The sequence below is a fragment of the Ruditapes philippinarum genome, unplaced genomic scaffold (genome assembly GCF_026571515.1).
Source record: "Ruditapes philippinarum isolate M1 unplaced genomic scaffold, ASM2657151v2 ctg10966_1_1_1_1, whole genome shotgun sequence".
NCBI classification, from domain to species: Eukaryota; Metazoa; Mollusca; class Bivalvia; order Venerida; family Veneridae; genus Ruditapes; species Ruditapes philippinarum.
The window spans coordinates 17,358-31,413 of record NW_026858252.1 but is presented as its reverse complement, the minus strand read 5'-3'; the positions used below and the strand labels follow the sequence as shown (position 1 = coordinate 31,413).

General features: G+C 32.2%; 1 protein-coding gene across 1 annotated transcript; it reads right to left on the bottom strand.

The window, feature by feature from the left end:
• Positions 1-674: 674 nt before the first annotated feature.
• On the bottom strand, positions 675-14,018 carry LOC132752584 (low-density lipoprotein receptor-related protein 4-like; the record flags this gene model as incomplete). Its single annotated transcript, XM_060742921.1, has 9 exons — positions 13,756-14,018; positions 13,016-13,183; positions 12,553-12,660; positions 5,295-5,411; positions 4,468-4,653; positions 3,762-3,976; positions 2,713-2,834; positions 1,209-1,354; positions 675-812 (listed from the first exon to the last, which is right to left on the bottom strand). Coding segments are annotated over exons 1-9 (1,315 nt in total), but the record flags the coding sequence as incomplete, so codon positions are not given.
• Between the last annotated feature and the right edge of the window lie 38 nt (positions 14,019-14,056).

The following is a 14,056-nucleotide window of genomic DNA, read 5'->3' as shown; positions in this document are numbered from 1 at the left end:
AAATATTGGCATATTACAGTAAAATGATAAAGATATTAGTATCCCACAATAAAATGATATAACTATTGGCATATTACAGTATATTGATATAAATATTGGTAGACCATTGTAAAATGATATAAATATTGGCATATCAAAGTAAAATGATATAAATATTGGGATATCACAGTAAAATTATATAAATATTGGTAGACCACGGTAAAATTATATAAATATTGGCATATCACAGTATAATGATATAGGTATTGATAAACCATAGTAAAATGATATTAATATTGGCACATTACAGTAAAATGATATTAATATTGGTAGACCACAATAAAATGATATAAATATTGGCTTATCAAAGTAAAATGATATAAATATTAGCATATCACAGTAAAATTATATAAATATTTGTATACCACAGTAAAATTATATAAATATTGGCATATCACAGTATAATGATATAAATATTGATAAACCATAGTAAAATGATATAGATATTGGCATATTACATTAAAATGATATAGATATTAGGATCCCACAATAAAATGAAATAAATATTGGCATATCACAGTATAATGATATAAATATTGGCATATCAAAGTAAAGTTATATAAATATTGGTAGACCACTGTAAAATGATATAAATATTGGCATATCACAGTAAAATGATATAAATATTAGCATACCACAGTTCTTTAGATGACTTGCGGATCTACAACCGAGTATAACTCCATTTGAGTCAGTGTCGTACATACATTTAAGGTAATTAGGTATCACTTTGACATCTGTCTCACAGACAAGAACATCTTCCTTAGCTTCAAAATCTGTAATAAATATAATTATGAGAATGGAAATATTAAAAATTTTACAAAACAGACACAGTGTTTTCTTATAGATAAACGCTGAAAAAAGTCTAGCCCTTTATGCTTTATGACATTACATAACTATATATATATATATATATATATATATAATATATATATATATTTACGCATTATTTAGAGTTCTAAATAAATTCGATTATATGCGATTATATGCTTGTGTTGAGGTAGTACAACTCATGCTGTTTTGTTTTGCCTACAAAAATATTGTTGCAGTTAAAAGCTACATGAAACGTCTGAAAGAGGAAGTGAAGTGAAAGCAAAAATAAAAAATCAGAAAAAAGCGCTAAACTGTACGGGATGAAATAATGTCTTGAACTGATCTAAAATATTACATACCATACGAACACTTGGTCGGCCATGGTAAAAGCTCGTAATTTTTCGCGTACGAGTAAATGAATTTTCCGTATTGAGATAAATGCATTCTTGATACACGTTTATTGAAGTACGAGTTCTCGTAGTAATAACTTCTCACCCAGTGTTTTCTGCAGTAAACAGTATGATTATCATAATATATAATTGAATATTAGCACCACGATACAATGACCATTATGGCGGCACTATAAACAGATGAACGTACTTTTAAAAGTTAAAGGCTTTAGCCAATTAAATTAACTAATATTTGATTTTTCATCTTGTCTGTATTCTTAAATTTGTCATTTATATTGGCTTATTTGCTCCAATCTAACTTTCTTAAATTACAAACATTCTCTAACCACCATTCTCCAAATACCAAACTACAGTTCAACTTTTTTAAAAACTAAAGTGAGATTATGATGGCAACCTGTGGATAGATTGCACATCAAAATCAAAATTGTACATTAATTTTTAATGAATAAATGAACTGTTAAAAAATCAAATACATATTTTAAAGTTTATATACATGTTAAAAGTAATCATAGTTCCTTTAATAGTATTTTTTGCTGTAATATTAATTTCTGGAAAGGGCTTAATCTAATGTTTTAAGAACTTGTTGCCCAACCCATTTGCATTTTGATATATGCTCATCATTTGTATAAAATGTTTGTAAACATGTATTAAATGCAATAAAAAATGTTTAAACTAACCAATAAAATAGTATTTTACAACGTTTTCTCGCATTTTGTGCTTGTTTAAAAACGAGAAAAACGGTATCATATGATTCTTGATATTTCTTTTTTTATATTGATACATTATCATAATTTTTGTTGGCTGAAACAATAACAAGGGGGTCCATGTTATATGAGAAAAATCTAGATTTTTTAAAACAGACACATTTAAGAGTAACGAAAAGATGAAATATGTAAGTTTAGGTTTTTGTCTGACTATATCAGCTTTTATATTAACTTTTTGTCAAAACACTCGATTGCAATGCAAATTACTTATCACATATCACCATTAAACATAACAAAGGAATTTGACTGATTGGTTTGTTTAAGATATACTATGCTCATCTTTGGCTTATATACTTTTATTGCAGAAATTTATTGAAATCTAGGAAATTAAAATTTAAAATGTATAATTTGAAGAGGATAATGCATAAAGTATGTTTGGTAAGTTTTATTCCCTGTTACTGGTCAAATTTATATGGCCTTATCTATAAAGTAATGTCAGTTTTTTTATGACACTAGTAATCATACTAAGCTAAGGTTAAGCATGTAGAATTTTAAACGTAATATTTCTTTTCTATGTGCCCTCAAAGGATGTTAATTTTACATTTAAAAAGGGGCTGCAACGCAATTATACGTGCATTCAATTATCAAATTAAGCATAGTATATCTTTACAAATTATTTAGTTTAATTTACTATAATATTCATTCTGATCTATACAACTGGAACTAAAATAGACATAAAACGAACTTACGAACAACCAAATAGACAATAATACGCAAATTCGTCAGTAAGACACTGGCCAATTTCTTCCGTGTAAAAGTCCTCATCGAACTCAATGATGGACAAATGCACCGGGCTACATTCCTGAATTGCCTGGTGAAAAGATATAATATTAGTTATAAAGATTCTTGACAGGTTATATGGCCCCATATAAACAGTTGTTTGAGCTACTAGGCGAGGGTTATATTACAAACGACCGTTTACATACGGTCATACAACTTATCAGGAATTCTTTTTTTGAGAAAAAGTAAAATGTCTTCATAAATTGACAGCAGCTGTGAATTTAAAACTGTCATAATTATCCAATAAAAAATCGACGTTACAAACGTGAAAAATTGTAATTCTAATAATTCATAGGAGACGCTCTGCAGGTATGACCCGTATATTTTGGTCGAAACTTGTATAACCCAACCGTTTATGCGATAGTTTGTTACACACACTGCTAAAGCATGTTGCATCATAAATTAAATAGACATGTCAAACTGTCACACTGTACAAAAGCGTTCATCATTTTAGGGAAAATTTTAAAAAGCAACAACAACAATATAATGACTGAAAAACGACCAATGCAGAACGTGAACAGACGACACGGATCATACGAGACATGTAACGCTTTCATTTTGATGTTTATTCACCACTTTCCATACATTCATATTTCATATAATATTATATTCTTTTACCTGACGGCACCACAATCAAAATTTTAAAATTTTATTCTAGGATGCGAGTATCCGTAAGATCTCCGAAAGCAAAATCAAAAGGTGAAAATTAAAGACTTGGTTCAACAGAGGCTGTTGACGAGATATAATCAAAGTTTCATAATCTCTCAGCAGCCCCGCAGCACCTGATTAAGCAGTCTTTAATCTTCAGCACACATATACTAGATATAAATGTTTCAAAATTTTAAGTATTTTCTAGACTGAAGAAGAGGTATACCAAATAATGTCAATTAAAGTATTTTCTTCTCTGATGCCTTCTTTTATTTTTATATATATTTGATGATATTCTCTAACTGTCTACCTGCATGTAACATGAGTTTCGTTCTATATAAAAGATTTCTTCTATTTCCAAGTCTTCTGTTTCGTGTCCTACTCTATAATATGTATATCCTCTATTGGAATACTCAAGGAACCAGGGCTGGGGTGATGTCCAGTATATATCTCTATTTATGAAGTAGAGATACATTTCACCCTTAGATAACACGGTATCAAAGTCGCATTTAACTTCAATGTTATCTAAAATATATAGTTTTACATATGATACTAGATTACAATCATATACATACCACACTCGTCTTTAAATGGGATCATGTAAACAGTTTTTCACATTTGTCATAGGGACATACTTCAACCTTTATTTATAAATATTGTTGATTTTTCAGTTGACAGGTTCTCACTACAACATTTAGTATTACTATGCATTTCATGTTTTAGATCGTTTCTCATTTTCACTCATAACCATAAATGAACCTTAAACAGACTGTTAGGCAATAGTTGCAGATGCAAATGATCAAATGAAGCATTGTTTTATAACGAAACATGAAATAATAAAACGGAATTACAAAGAATGTTTTGTAAATAAATGTGAGTAAAGATCCATAAGGGAAAGCAAATTTCGCTGAGCGCAACCCTTGATAATATCAAACCACGCATGAGCACCGGAAAGTCAACCATTTGAACACAATGCGAAAGTATTATATTTGTTGTATTGATAAGTGTTAACATACGTATCAGATAGGCTCCTGTCTGTCGGTAACCTGCATTCCAAACATCTTGACATGATGTAAAACCTTTGTTGTAGCAATTGGATTCATCACTGCCATCGTCACAGTCGGTATAGGTGTCACATATCAAACGGTTATCTACGCATTTCACAACGTCGCAATGAAATGCTTTGGTGATATTACATGATTCTGATAATAAGAATTTGTGTTCATAGATTTCTTTAGCGTTGAAACAATATAAGGTTAAGAAACAAATGATTTATAAATCGTTTTGTTAAATTAAAACAAATTGTGGTATCATAAGTACAAATCAGGTTTTAGAAAAGGATCAACGTGATAGAGCAAGAACATAAAACAGGACGAAGTAAAATAATATTAAAACACAAACTATATATTCAAGTTGGCCTTACCGCAATGCATGATAATATAAGATATTAAATACAGCCTGATTGAAATCATGAAGATATAAAATATTTAAATTGAATTAATAAGTTGCGTGAGGATATTAACTTTTTTAATTTGCCGAACTGAAATAAATATATACACGAATAAAATTGGCCTAGCAAATACGAGTACATGAGGATAGAAACAAAAAATTATTGGCCTTCGTGATTACATAAGAATATGAGTTGCTCAACTGAAAAAAATCATATTTTGTTACATTCCGTAAAATTCTTTGTTCAAGAAATACTAAATGAAACAGAAATGTTAAACAATTAATGATAACAGTAATACATATTGAAAAGATGTTAAAATATAAAAATGTAATATAATATAAAATCCATTAAAGTTCCTTTACAAATATTATATATTAAGATCTTAGATAATACCGCAGTTGTTTTCGTCACTATTGTCAAGACAGTGTGAGAATCCGTCACATTTCTTGTCATTTTCAATACATTCACCATTGTCACATTTATATTCATTGGACTGACATTCTCCAAAATCTGTAATTTATGAGAAGGTTTATTTAAAATATCAATGACAGCAAATACAAAATGCTGGACTGCTTGTTGATGTTTCAATATATGTATAAAATGTTGCAGAAGTGGAAATAATATACATGTTTATGCATTCAGGGTCTTTCAAATAGAAAGACACTGATTCATCGTTTGTCATTTCCAAATCTCGGTCCAAAGAATGTTCAGGATATAATACGATTGAGCAAATAAAATATAATTTTAAATTAAACTGTTTTTCTAAAGTGTAAAGAAGATTATTTACTCATAGTAAATGCAGCAGTATTTTAAAAAGAATCGTGAAATTCAAAAGCCTGATGGGGCGTCCGTGGCAGAGTGGTTAAGGTCGTTGACATCAAACCACTTGCCCCTCACCGCTGTGGGTTCGAATCCCGACAGGGACTTTTGATTCTTTCATGTGAGGAAGCTATCCACCTAGCTTACGAAACGTCTGTGGTTCTACTCAGGTGCCCGTTCGTACCTGAAATTATGCACGGAAGGGCACCTGAGGTCTCCCTCCACCAGTAAAGCTGGAACGTCGCGTTATGACCTATAATGTGTCGATGTGACGTAAAACCCAAAACAAACAAACAAAAACCTGATACAAATTAAATTCACTTGATGAAGTTAAAAAATTAATTTGTGCAGAAACTTAAAATAAACGTAAAATTGTTTATGTTGTGTGAGAAAGTTAACCAGCTTAACGGAGTCTAGGTGCAACTGTAATAACCCATAGTGGCGCCTAATAGTGCTGCAAATCAGCCCATTTTACTAGCCTATTTAGAGGGGTAACTGGTCTATGTCAGCCAACAGCAAGTTTCATATACCAAAATGTTCGTCTGGATCTGTAGTTTCTGGAATGGATATTCATTTGGCCCAACCCCGATGCGAAGCTAAGATATCCAAGATGGCGTCAAAGATGGCCGCCAAATCCCTAAATATTCTAGTATATTTACGTTGGCTTATTTCCTTTTTCAGTTTTGTAAATCAATTGAAATTTTGCATAAAATTTCTTATTTTCAACTTACTCATGCTATAAATTTTGACTTTATTGATTTTTTTTCTAGTTTTCATCGCCTAATTTAAACGAAAGAAGAAAAATATGTTGCAAACTGGGTGTGCTTTCTGAATATGTGTAACTTATTAGTTTTATTCTTGTTTAAACTGAATAACATTCATGATTTCGTTTAATACAGCTTTAAAACTATATCTACACATATTTAGAATAAGTAAGAATAAGCGAACTATGCCATAAATGTGTTTTATTGATCTAAATTCATATACAAAGTGGGTGGGGTATTACGAACGGGGAGTCAACTTTAAATTAAATACTTTTTTGTTTTATATTATAATAGTGATATTAAAAAGATTAACAATTTTATTTAATTGGTTAGTGATGAGACATCTTACCTTTCATAGAAAATGCCCTGCATGTGTGTCTAAATGTTGAAATATCTCTTTTATTTGTTTTATGCACACAATAAGGAACTAATTTACTGACCTGCAATTCGGTATTTGCGTTGACCTTGTGCTAGCCTTTTGTTAAGGATTTGTTTGCAAGTTTGTTTCTCCTTAGCCATAAACATTCATTGTTAGTCTTCAAATGTGATTTTGATTATACTTGTAGGTCACTGTTCAAGACCCATAAGCTAAGCATTTATTAGGAAATAATAATATCTATTTATTAACTTACAGAATTTTTCGGACAAGATTAATCTCCACAACCATCATTATTGTAGGTTACTTCCCTCTAACATGTTTTTATTTCAAAGAGTTATACTACTTTATGAATAAGAGAATTTCTTTATTATGCAGGCTGTTGATTTTAAATATTCGAGCGTGCTGTCTGACATGCAGCTCTTGTTTTAAGGCATTGGCTTAACATATGATAATCTACAATTGAACCATATTTGGAGTTTTGTCATTATTGATGACGGATATAATATATACATTAAAATGTAAAATGTAATTTGCTAGAACATTTAAAATGGGTAGGTTATTCAGTTTACAGTAAGAGACTTTTCTGCTAGACTGGATCTGAATTATGAATAAAATATTATATAAATATAAATATATATATATATATATATATATATATATATATATATATATATATATATATATATATATATATATATATTGAGTGAACTATTCGACGATTAAGGACAACTATCCTAGTCGCCCGAGCGTCGGCGTTAAAGTTTGCGTACCATCTCAAAGTCCATTGACATATGACATTGAAACTTGCACACTTGTTTACCATCATGCCCTCCACGAGGTTTATCAAGCATTTTGACAGAATTATGCCCCTTTTTTCAACTTTGAATTTACAGTACCACGTACTCAGATAATTTCAAAATTCCATCGACATATCGCTTTGAGACCTTGCACACTTGTTCACCATCATAATCTCAACCTGTGTACAGAGGAGGTCACTGTATCAAGCTTTTTTTACAATATTATGTCCCATTTTTTTACTATCAAGCACTGAGAATAGTCGAGCACGCTGTCCTACTGACAGCTCCTGTGTATGATTTTGAGCATTTTGTTTCAAGTTTGTTGTTAACTTCATGGGAGGAATTAAGAAGAGCTTTCACTTGGACGAAAATAGCTAATCTTTTCCCTGGCGGGTACTTGATAGTAATACTATGTGCTAGGGGGCGCAGAGTAACATGCACTTTCCAGTACCGTCCATGAACAGGCTCAATCAAACCGAGTCTGCAACAGCAGGTTAACAGTGTTATATTAATAGGTCCTTCGGGATGGTGATGTTTGTGTCGGTAGTTTTCAATCCGGATCACGGCAGTAACCACATTGAATTTACCAGAGCACAGTTCAGCCACCGAATCGTTCATGGGCAGGCTGTCAAGCAGTTTACCAACACATCTGCGGATGTTTCTAAATTCAAAATTTTACTATTTCATGTTTAAATGTTGAATTCTGCTTAAGCCAGTGCTAGGGGGCGTGGACGGTAACTTGCACTTTCCAGTACCGTCCATGAACAGGCTCAATCAAACCGAGCCTGCAACATTTTCAATTTTGCCGTGTTGGGCTTTCTTTAGGGATTCTTTATTTATCTATTTTACCAGTTCTAGTTGCCCCACTTTCGCAAGGAACTGAAACTTCTGTACATAGCAGAGCAGTGGTACAGTGCGAATAACGTAGAAACTATTTCATGATCAATCACAACGAAAGTGACCTACCCCGTCCGGGAATAAAACACAGGTTGCCCGATTTACAGTCCAACGCTCTACCTATTGAGCTAACCGGACGACTTGGTCTTTCGGGATCATTGATTGCAAAACTTTTATAGTTGAGGATTGGATACTACTTAGTCGGTACTAAGAGACATAACCGCCGTATGAACACATCTGCGGATGTTTCTAAATTTAAAATTTTACTATTTCACGTTTAAATGTTGAATTCTGCTTAAGCCGGTGCTAGGGGGCGTGGACGGTAACTTGCACTTTCCAGTACCGTCCATGAACAGGCTCAATCAAACCGAGCCTGCAACATTTTCAATTTTGCCGTGTTGGGCTTTCTTTAGGGATTCTGTATTTATCTATTTTATTGAGATATGGTGTCTCATGAACAGACCTCATCAAACTGAGTTTGAATTATCAACTTTGCCATGTTTAATTGCTCTCAAAGGATCTTCTCTTTTCCTGATTTTTACAATCATAATGTCAATGACATGTTAGTTTACTTTATTTACTTTTATATTGTTACTAGAGGGATTTTATGTTAAGTCTCTCTCCTATTTCACAACCGGAAGCTATACGTTGCATTAAATAGCACTTACCGCTACCTAGATGATATCCTTAACATGAATAATCAAATTTGATCAAGTGAAATCTTAAATATATCTAAGTGAACGTAAACAAGGCTATCGCTATCATAAATTACGTAAATATTTTACAAAGTCCTGTCGTCGTAATTCAGATATATTTAAAATTTAATTGTACTTTAAAAACTCTTTTACGTCTAGGTATAAGCAGGCCTGATTTATGTGGAGATGACAGCTTATCTGTGGCATGCAGGCTTCATAATTTTACTATTTCACGTCTAAATGTTGAATTCTGCTTAAGCCGGTGCTAGGGGCCGTGGACGGTAGTTTGCACTTTACAGTACCGTCCATGAACAGGCTCAATCAAACCGAGCCTGCAACATTTTCAATTTTGCCGTGTTGGGCTTTCTTTAGGGATTCTATATTTATCTATTTTATGATCACATCCGTGTTATTTGTGCCGTGTGGCGGCTGTAAAAAGTCTCCCCGTACATTTAATCAATGATGTTATATTTTCGATCCTTGAAGATCGTTCAGCACGACATTATTGTTGTGCTTACGGTATTTTTAGTTTCAACTTTTCGGCATTTTCTAGTTGGGTGGTTCCAATATTCCTTCTTGAATAATGTTGAATCACCCTTAGGATATGTTGCCTGCTTTTTAAATTTGTCTTTTGACGTCTTATCTGTGATACGCAGGCTTCATAACCTCTGATCCCCTTTCAAAATTCTATTTTATTTAGTTCCGCCCATTGTTTTCTCGTTTAGGGCACACGCTTTTTATTACTTGGGGACCATACGCCGCTTTTCATGGAATGGCACGAAAGTGTCACTTTGAAGGTTCCATGATAACCGCCGTATGAATACATCTGCGGATGTTTCTAAATTCAAAATTTTACTATTTCACGTCTAAATGTTGAATTCTGCTTAAGCCGGTGCTAGGGGGCGTGGACGGTAGTTTGCACTTTCCAGTACCGTCCATGAACAGGCTCAATCAAACCGAGCCTGCAACATTTTCAATTTTGCCGTGTTGGGCTTTCTTTAGGGATTCTATATTTATCTATTTCATAACCTCTGATCCCCTTTCAAAGTTCCATTTTATTTAGTTCCGCTCGTTGTTTTCTTGTTTAGGGCACACACATTCTTGTACTTGGGGACCATACGCCGCTTTTTATGGAATGACACTAACGTGTTTCATGATAACCACATTATAAGCGCGTCTGCGGTTGTTTCTAAATCCAAAAGTTCACCGTAACCATGATTAAATGTTGAATTCTGCTTAATTCGGTGCTAGGGGGCGTGTACTGTAGTTTGCACTTGACAGTGCCGTTCATGAACAGGCTCAATCAAACCGAGCCTGCAACATTTTCGTTTTTGACGTTTTGTGCGTTCTTAATTGTTTTAATTTCGTCTTCTGTCTTGGTAAGTGATGTTCTTGTTGCTCTGCCTTCCTTTAAGGCATCGAGTACTTTGGTTATGGTAATTAGGCTGTACCTTAATTGTACATATTTACACGATCATGTATGTATTTTATTTATTTCGTCTAATGTAACCATAACAATTGTTAGAATTTTACTTGGCGGGGATTTATTTTATTTACACTGTTTCGTCATATAGGAACATACCGGTAGTGGTAATTGCAAGTTACCTACCATCCACACCCTCTAGCACCGGCTTAAGCAGAATTCTCAATTTTACATAAACTGGTACACTTTTAAAGGAAGTGAAGACACGTCCACAGATGTATTCATACGAAAGTGATCATGGTATCTTCAATGTAAAATGTTCGTGCAATTTCACGACATACAACATATTGTCCACAAGAAATAGAGAACAATGGGCGAAACTAAATAAAATGGATTTATATAACGGGATCAAAGGTCAAAATATAATCTTTAAAAGCAGGTAACATATCCAAAGGCTTATTATACACTATTTATCCAAAGGGTTATTATACACTATTTAAAAAGAAATACTAGAACCACACAACTCGAAAAAGGTCAAATAGAAGGAATTAAAATAGCACAAACACAATTATAATGCCAAGAACGATTTTCATATAAACATTATGTTTTATCCGACTACTATGCATGTTTCATGAAACCGAAGGTCAACAGAGTAATGATCTATGTAGATAAAATATCAAACTTTTTAAATGACTATTTTGTCAATTTAAGAAACTTTAAAAAATAAATTACATTTCATTTGACATAAAAAGGTGTGTAACATATAAATAAATGAGCAGAGGTTGTTTTGCATACATTGTACTTTTCAAATCCTTAGGTGAACTTACAACAAAATCATGCTTATTAAATTGGTAACACATTTTTGAACAGATTTTTAGATCTGACAGGATACCTGTAATAGTATCACACTTTGAAAATCACCTTATGTTTATTAACTTACGTAAATATTGTCATTCCATATAATCAGTATAATCGAGGGGTCAGAGTTTCTTTAGATTTTTATTCATAGTGGGTGGGGTACGATTTGAACAATAATTCATTAAATAACCAGAAGCAAATTGTCATATTCCTGGTTTATTATGTTAATCAGTTACATGGACTGCACTAAAGAAGCTATAATTTGACAGAAACACAAAATTTGGGGAAATAATTGATATAGAACAAATAAGTACCAGTTACAACCTTACATTGAAAAACTATTTAATGTACCGCCTCTCATTTTTATATGTCTTACTGCATAATTACAAAGAAAGATTTCTTAAGATATGATATGAATGCATTAAAGCATTACTCTCATGAATACATTACAATAGTGGAATAACAAAATAAGTAATAAATATTTCTCTGTTTAAGCTAAGACAAGAGTATCATAGCAAAAACCCATAAGTTTAGCATTATTTTGCTTAATTACGTATAAAAAAAGCAAAAAGCAATCTGTTTTCTCAAATAAAATTAAATCTCTTCGTATAAAACGCTTTAAATGATATCTTCCGTGCAAAAATTTCACTTGAAATACAAAAGCGGAAACAAATATGAGCAAATATTAATATTCTAGATTATTTAGGGATTTGGCGGCCATCTTTGACGCCATCTTGGATTTTTAAGCTACGCATCGGACTTGAACCAAATGAATATTCATTCCGGAAACTACAGACCGAGACGAACAATTTGGTATATAAAACTTGCTGTTGGCTGACATAGACCACTTCGGTGTCATTTTACCCTATGAATTTGCAGCACTATAATGTCTTCTTTCAGCAATGGAATTAGACAATTTTCAATACCTGCTTAAATCCAAAAAAATAGCCAAATTAATTAGTATTTCAATAAAGGTAAAGACGACAATCTTTTACAATAATTTTGATAATATACTTTACCACAATATTCATCTGTAGAGTCCACACAATCTATGATATGATTGCAAACTTGACTGGCATGTATGCAATCACCATCTGAACATTGAAATTCATCTTCTTCACATTGTCCTGAAGTACATTATTATAATAAATGTATTCTGACACATTTTGATTTTATTACTGAATTGTGCAAGGCGTAAAAGGTTTAAAGTTTTAAAATGCTCATTTATAATTTCCTTATCAGACAAATATATATATTAACTGAAAATTCAAATATGAGGCGTTTTATTGGAGGTTAATTCCGTTTTTATAAGAAAATTGTTGACAGCGATTTTCTTAAAAAAAAAAAAAAACGTCAGAAGTGGAGACTTAACTTGAGCAACGGAAAATATTAGAGTAAATGTCTTAGAATTGGATTGATTTGCAATATCTATTTTTTTAGTATTTTCACAACATATTTTCAAACACATTGATTTTATTATACCATTTTTCGAACAGCCTATCTCATCGGATGCATCAGCGCAATCTTTAACTTTGTCACATTTTGATATAATGGATACCCATTCCTGGCTTCCACATTGAAAGAATGAGTTGATTTCAAGATGCCCCGGTAAGGAAAGAAATACGCTTCCTTTCTGGTGTAATGGGTGCTCTAGAATATTTTGATAAGGTTAGACAAGTCAAGTTTTGATAGTCGTTAGAATTTTTTTCTGATCTTAAGATAATAGTTCATTCACTAAGATGTACTATCTTAACAACATAAATGTTTTAGGATACTCAAGTTTAGCATGTATAGATTAATGATTTCACTTACTCCATGTTTTACAAGTAATAAGTTATTTTAGCACTTCCATAACATTCATTGTCATGATATTGTAATATCAGTTGTTTCAAAAATAGAGGAAGCTGATGAAAAATGCGTTTACATATAATTAAAGTCGGTAACTCATTCAGGCGGATGGCGAATTTCCAAAAAGACTGTTCATCCTTCATCCTTAACAAACATCTAAATGTCATAAGTAATTTGTTGTCTTTTTACAGACGCAACATAAAACACCATTATACAGGACAGTGATACGAAGACCATACTTATTATCAATTAAATAACGGAGATAAGACACTGTTTTGCAGTTCAATACAGAAACAACAACAAGAACAACAACAAAAAAGATAAAAAAAAACACCAACAACAACAATCATCCAACGGGACCTTATACTTCTCACCTTTGAAGTCACTCAGACAAGACGTTTCGTCAGACAAGTCTTCACAGTCAAACTTGCCGTCGCATTTGTTGTTATAGGATATTGAATGTCCATTCAAGCATTTGAACGATTCCATGCTTATATTCACGAATTCTGTAGTTTTACCTTCGCTAGTAAAATGCTCATCTAAATGTTCAGAGGCAGTTACTTCTTTATCGTTTCTTAACTAATTGCATATCATTACGGCATACTATTTTTTATCAAATATTTTTAATATACGAACTCGTCGCCAGCACATTAAAACATCATACATTATTATAGT